Below are 6226 nucleotides of genomic sequence, written 5' to 3' on the forward strand. Positions count from 1 at the left end.
TCCGCCTTTTTTTCTATCCATATATGTAGGTCTACGCGTTTTAACAGAGCGCACTCTTTTCACATACACTGAGGCAGTATTACTTATTTTTTGTAACTTCTTTTAGTACAGTTTAAGGTAGTTTAAGATTAGGTTTACAATTTTCGTTACGTAATTAGATTTAAGCATTTTTTTTCTTATTTGGCACTACGTTTTCAGTCTTCTTCACAAGCTTGACTCATTGCCTCGTAAGAGGGAACGTTCGAATTATTATAGTAGGTTGATTAATTCAATATTCCCAGTTTCACAAACAACATTAGGTTGTTTCCTTGCGCATATCGGCAACTTTGATGAGGAGGATGCTGAGAAAATCGGTGGTTGATGGACTCAGCCGTGCCCACCACTCTGTACCCTCCAAATCACCGAGTTGGAATCGTTGGTGTGAGTTTTTTTAATTTCTTTTTGTATTTGAAGGATATACTCCTATTTCGTTTCTTATTTTACTTCGCTAATATGATCTAAATAAAATAAGCAAAAGTAGATAGGTGTCAGCAGGTGGCAAACAGAACACGTGTTTAAGTAGTATGTTACTTACTGTAGAAAATCTGCAACTCGTTTATTACTACGAATTTTGATCTGTACGTCTCGAAAACCAAAATAGAAAGAAAGAATTATGTGGCGGAAGCAATTGCCTATCACCCAAAATACTAAAATCCTACTCTGTTAATCTTTAACAGCGCTCTATTAGGCTGACAGTTTGAGATAATCTACTACTTACTTACTACTGATTTATTAATTTCCTATTAAGGTGTATCCGACTACTCAACCGGTTCATAACCTAAAAAGGGGTTACTGAATTAATTCCTCACGAAGTTATTAGATATATAGCAGGTCTACAGGCAACCTAACACATGATCTTTCCTCTTCTTCTAGAAAGTGCACGGCATTCGCATAACAGGTGCCGCAGCTTCTGCAGAAGTCGTTGTGGGGACCCCTACCCTCATCGCTTGCCTTCCGATGGCAAGATGTCCTATTAGCAGACCCACAGCTGCGGCTGAGTGCCCTCTGCTCAGCATGAGGAGATCCTTCGACCGTTTTTCGTCCCATTTTAGCCACATAAGTTTCGTATTGCTGCAAGTGTTTAGCCCACCTGTCACTTGCTAGTTTAATATATCCATAGAATGAGCTTGCAGGTAGTGAGCGTCATGCCTAAACTTTTAAAGACTGCGAAAGTGGAGCAGATGGGTCCTCTTCTGCAAGTTCGTCTGCCTTTTGTTGCCTGGTATTCTGGTGCCCCGGCATCCATATTAAGTGAAGGGAAGTTTGCTCAGTCATCTCGTTAGAGATCTGCAACAGCCCGTTACGGTTTTGGAACTGCATGTGACGTCATGTCAAGAGCTTTGAGTGCGGCCTGACTAATGTATGGCAGCGACTAATATTTCCATCCCCAGTTGGGCTTTCACCCAGAATCTGTGGAAATTTTCCACTCGCAACCACCGCAAGACCTTGGAGCCTTGTAGAGATTCTATTAAGGTATACTCCTTTATCGCTCAGGATTTCTCAATATGCGATACGATTTCGTGCAGCGCTGTTTCGGTAGACTTCCCCATCATATAGGCAAGTGCCTGGGAAGGGATTCAATCAGTCTCTCCACTATCTTGAGCAAAAATTGTTTGACTTTAGTACGAGATTTTCTTCCCGCCTTGGGGATGAAGACAACCCTTGACCTTTTCCAGACCTCCAGAAAGTAGTTAAGAGGTCTCCCTTAAAAATAGCATACAGAAATTCTGAGCTTAACTCCAAAGATGGCTGTAGCTGAATCGGCAAAACACCATCTGTACCCGCAGATTTTTAGGGCTTCAAGGACCCTATTGCCCACATTGGTTTTTCTTTGGTGAGCAGATCTGCTGTAACTGGCTGACCTTTATCTCTGATTGGCTCGTTCATTGGCTGCTCAGTGATGACTGGAAAGTGCGTGCGCTAAAGATGGTCCAGGGATTCCTCCCCAGTGTCCGCCCACGCTCCGTCGGATCTTAGCAGGCATCCGGGGCGATGCGAGGGGAACTGGAGAGAACCTTCCTGAGCTTTATAGCTGAAATACAATGCCGGCGAACGGCGAACGACGAACTCACCACAGCGAAACTCGTGCAGTCAAAATTAGAACACCCGCATGCATATGAAATTGACCACAGCCAAAGCGAAATGCGAAGTTCGCTCGGCGGCGATTCGTGGCGATAGATTTATTTCTTTCGCTCTGCTGGGCGATGGCAGGTGTACGTGCCAAAGATGGCCGTATTTCTTTTTTTTAGAAGAAAACAACATAAACATGAATTATTTTTGTTGTTTGAAAAGTACAGTTGTGGATTCGTTAAAACTGGCTTGAAATTAAATAATTTATAATAATGTCTCTTTATTTTATATTCATATTTGTTATCATTTCCTCATTTCTAAATATGGTTTAGTTTTTTCTAACCGAATTATAAAGGCGACTAAATGGTATCAGCTGTTTTCGCTACCACTCTAATTCTGTTTAAGTAAGCGAAGCTGGGCGAACGGAGGACGACAGAATCGCCCAATTCGGCGAAGTTTGCCGTTCGCCGGTATTGTATTTCAAGCATTAAGTGCCTCAAAGTTTCAAATAGGCAAATGTTTTATTTGAAAGCGTTTTGTAGGCTATTGACAAAGAGGTATGTTCCCGTTAAAAAAAATTAAAAAAAATTTGCTTACTTAATTAAAAAAAAAAAAATCGCAAAAAAATACAAGCAACTCGAAATTAAATAAAAATGGATTGTTTTTTCCATATTTATATTTAACATATCGCTAGCTAAGAGTAAAAAGTTGCAAAGTCCACAAAGTATGTAAGTCTCTTATTTTGAGTTATAGTTTTTTTAGTAAATGTACATATCGTCGTTTAAAGTACAAAACTGTGTATCGTCATTCTGCAAAACCGCGTAAGTGACATTTGCTGCCAAAAATTGGATTTGCTCACACAAGCTCTTGGCTCAATCCTTATCCATTCGTCCTGAAATATACTAGCCAGAAATGCGATTGCTTTATAAAAAAGAGAATCATTTTGAAATGTGAGTTATTTTACTATCTAGAAAATAATTTATGCAACCTCACATACGCGGTTTTGCATTTTGTTGATACGCGGTTTTGTAGTTTAAACGACGATATGCATATTTATGTATCATTATTACAATTTCCTTGAAATACAAACATTAATTCGCATTCATTTAAAGTTAAATCTAAAAAGATTGAGCTATATTATTTAAATTTTTTAATTAATTTGCTGAAGTTTTCTAGGAAAATATTTCTTAATGTTAAGGGAACAGACTTTGACTTCGCAACCACACAGCTGATTGCTTTGAGAGCGTTCTAAGTTGCTTTTGGCCAAACAAGCTTTTATAGTTAATCAAAGCAAACTAGATGTTTTTAAATTATTAGGTCATTAGGGAGCCATCTACCGAGTTTTTTACAATGAGTAATTTCGAAAGAAAATGAAATGGGGCCTTTAGATATTAAGGTAACTATATGTAATACTAATTGCATACATACATATGAGTGTGTGTATGCGTACTATGTACATATGTATGTACTTCAAATTTGGATTGTAGCTTTAAGAGCGTTTTTATCTCAAGTCCAATTTTCGCTAAGGTGAATAAATTTTTCCCTGTTATTGCAAGTGCAAGTGACGTCAAATTTAAATTTTGAATTATAAACTGTTCTTGGTTCGAACCTAGTGAATTTCTTCATTTTGTGCGCGAAACTAAGGCAGTTCAATTCCTGAAAGGAGACAAGGTTGATCCTTATTTTAATTGATAATCTTCGTAATTTTAATTAACTAACGTTGAATGACTTTGCTGGCTTAAACGCGTTAGCAATATACTGCTGGAACAATTGGCAGATGTATTTGTCTGGTTGCTCAAGACCGAGCTATGGGAAACGCAATGCAGGTTTAGTAAGTCCGAATGAAAGCTAGAATTTTTTTGTAGTAATCACAAAATCACCTTCGGAATAGGATAAGGCGTTGGGCTCTCAGTCTGATTACGGAACTCATCGATAACCATAGACGACTTACACACATCATTCTCCCACATACCCTTCTGTATCTGTCCAGTGCGCATATGGTAGAAAGTTCCCTCGCCATTTTTAAATGCTCTTGCAAAGTGTCCTTCATAGAGATTACCATTTTCTATAAATAAAATTAAAAAATCGCAAAAGCTTCCATTTCACCCTTCTTATAATAAGTACTATCTACTCACCATAAAAGAATACGCCCACTCCATGTTTCACATCCGCTTCCCATTCGCCCATGTAAATTGAGCCATTGGTATACCACATTACTCCCAGCCCGTGCCGCCTATTCTTTTCCCACCATCCATAGTAGATGCCATCATGAAAAAATTGCTTGCCCTCCCCCCACTTCATGTCGTCTCGCCATTCACCCACATAAATGCGCTCGGCAGTGCCATTTGGCAAGCGGTTTCGCATAGTTCCGTAGCCGTGACGCTTGCCATACCGCCACTGGCCATCATAGATAAGATGCTTTTGTGTCTCTTTAATTCCATAGCGATGATGCTGGCTTCGAAGCCAGTAGCTTTTGTAGGTGCCTCCAGGCGGATAGAAAAATGTTGCTCTCACGCCTGTACTCTCGGCTTTAATGTGGTTCTTAGGTTCGCAGGTTAGCACACAGCCGTCGCGAAATTTATCTAGTACATTACATTGAGCCATTATTGAATGTTTGCTTAACTAATTCACATACTAGAAAAGTTGAATTCAAAAAATAAAAAATTAAATATTTTGAAGTTTGTAAATAGTGTTTTGAGCAGGCACTTGCTATTAATAATAACACTGTAGGTAAATTTTAAAGTTTTGAAATATCACAGCTAAACGACCAAACACGTAAACTTAATTTTGGCCTCTAGATTACGATGGCGTTTTCAGAAAATCCGTATCACGTCAAAATTTTGAGATATTTAGGGGGGAAGTTTTAGAGTTCTGAAAGTGAATTTTTCGTCGTTTAAAACACTGTGCTCAGGTTTTGAATTTTTTTCTGGGCAAAGGTTTTGATAACTGATCTTACTTAACTGGGATCTTCTAAATTCAATGGCGTCCTCCGTTTTTCCAGATTGGCTCTAGTTTTCGAGATAACGGTGCTTGAAAATCTGCTTAAATTTTATGTTTTTTGTTAATAATTACATCAGTTTTAAGGTTATTTTACTAAAATTTTGCACGTGACTGTATTTTGATATTACCTTAGCTAAATCATGGAAATCGGTTTACTATAACATATAGCTCCCATACAACTGATTGTTCAGATATGTGGTTTTGCGTTACAACTCATATTTTATTTCGTAATATTTTTTTATAATATTAGTTTGTATACTATTTGACCTAAATTTGGGTTCTTTTCAATCCCGTTTTGGCATATTTTGCTAGCTTCTATTGCTCGAATGATTTTTTTAATATCATTTGCCTCCTGCGATCGACCAGCAAAAGTCCGCCAACATTGAATTCAATCGTTTTCCAGCGAATCGGTCCTCAAAACACATAATGGATTGGTGAAATCTCTCTCCTACCTCGTCGGTTTCTGTTGAAAGCTGTTGCTCGTGAAAGTCAAAGTGACTGTGTAGCATGTGGATTTTAAGCGGCATGTGCACATCAAAGGCGTCAAAAGATTCCATCAAGTTCGCAATAAAAATGGCATATTCTGGTGAACGATTTTTACACAGAACGTGTTTAATTAAAGCCCGAACTGCATCCCATGCAACGGCTGCTGTACCATCAAGAATTTCCAAGAAGCCTTGATCCTTCATTAATCTTCTGATATCCGGCCCAGTAAGCACACCTGAAATAAAAATTATAGGGTTCTTAAAGCAAAAGAGAGATATAATAAAATATATGAGCGAAAATCTCTCAAATGGGCCACCCAAAATTGGACGGTCAAGATATTTTCGCACAAATCACTTTATTCGGTTTACAACCACTTGAGAGATTTTCACTCATATACAATCAAAAAACTACCTTCACGGATTTTTTCAACGGAAAGTTTTGGAAAGGCATTCTTTTTCAAATATAGGAATGCAGTTTCGTTGACTCTAACCAACTGTTTGATTTAGTTCTTAACAACACCAAGTTTGATATGTAAATCGGGAAGCATGATTTTATTAAGCGCTATCAAGGGTTCGTTACCTATATTGAATTGACCAATCGATTGTTCCTTTCTTTTTGGCCAATCACATTT

The 6226-nt window shown here is 38.2% G+C and overlaps 1 protein-coding gene across 1 annotated transcript; it reads right to left on the bottom strand.

Moving 5' to 3' along the window:
- Nucleotides 1-3615: 3615 nt before the first annotated feature.
- LOC108362304 (MORN repeat-containing protein 3-like) lies at nt 3616-4730 on the bottom strand. Its single transcript, XM_017615241.1, has 4 exons — nt 4245-4730; nt 3990-4174; nt 3829-3915; nt 3616-3765 (listed from the first exon to the last, which is right to left on the bottom strand). Exons 1-4 carry the CDS (start codon nt 4711-4713, stop codon nt 3616-3618), a joined length of 891 nt encoding a protein of 296 aa, XP_017470730.1. The 5' UTR covers nt 4714-4730.
- Nucleotides 4731-6226: the final 1496 nt, after the last annotated feature.

The sequence above is a fragment of the Rhagoletis zephyria genome, unplaced genomic scaffold (assembly GCF_001687245.7).
Source record: "Rhagoletis zephyria isolate East Lansing unplaced genomic scaffold, Rhagoletis_zephyria_1.1 Rzeph_scaffold_00983, whole genome shotgun sequence".
Lineage (NCBI taxonomy): Eukaryota > Metazoa > Arthropoda > Insecta > Diptera > Tephritidae > Rhagoletis > Rhagoletis zephyria.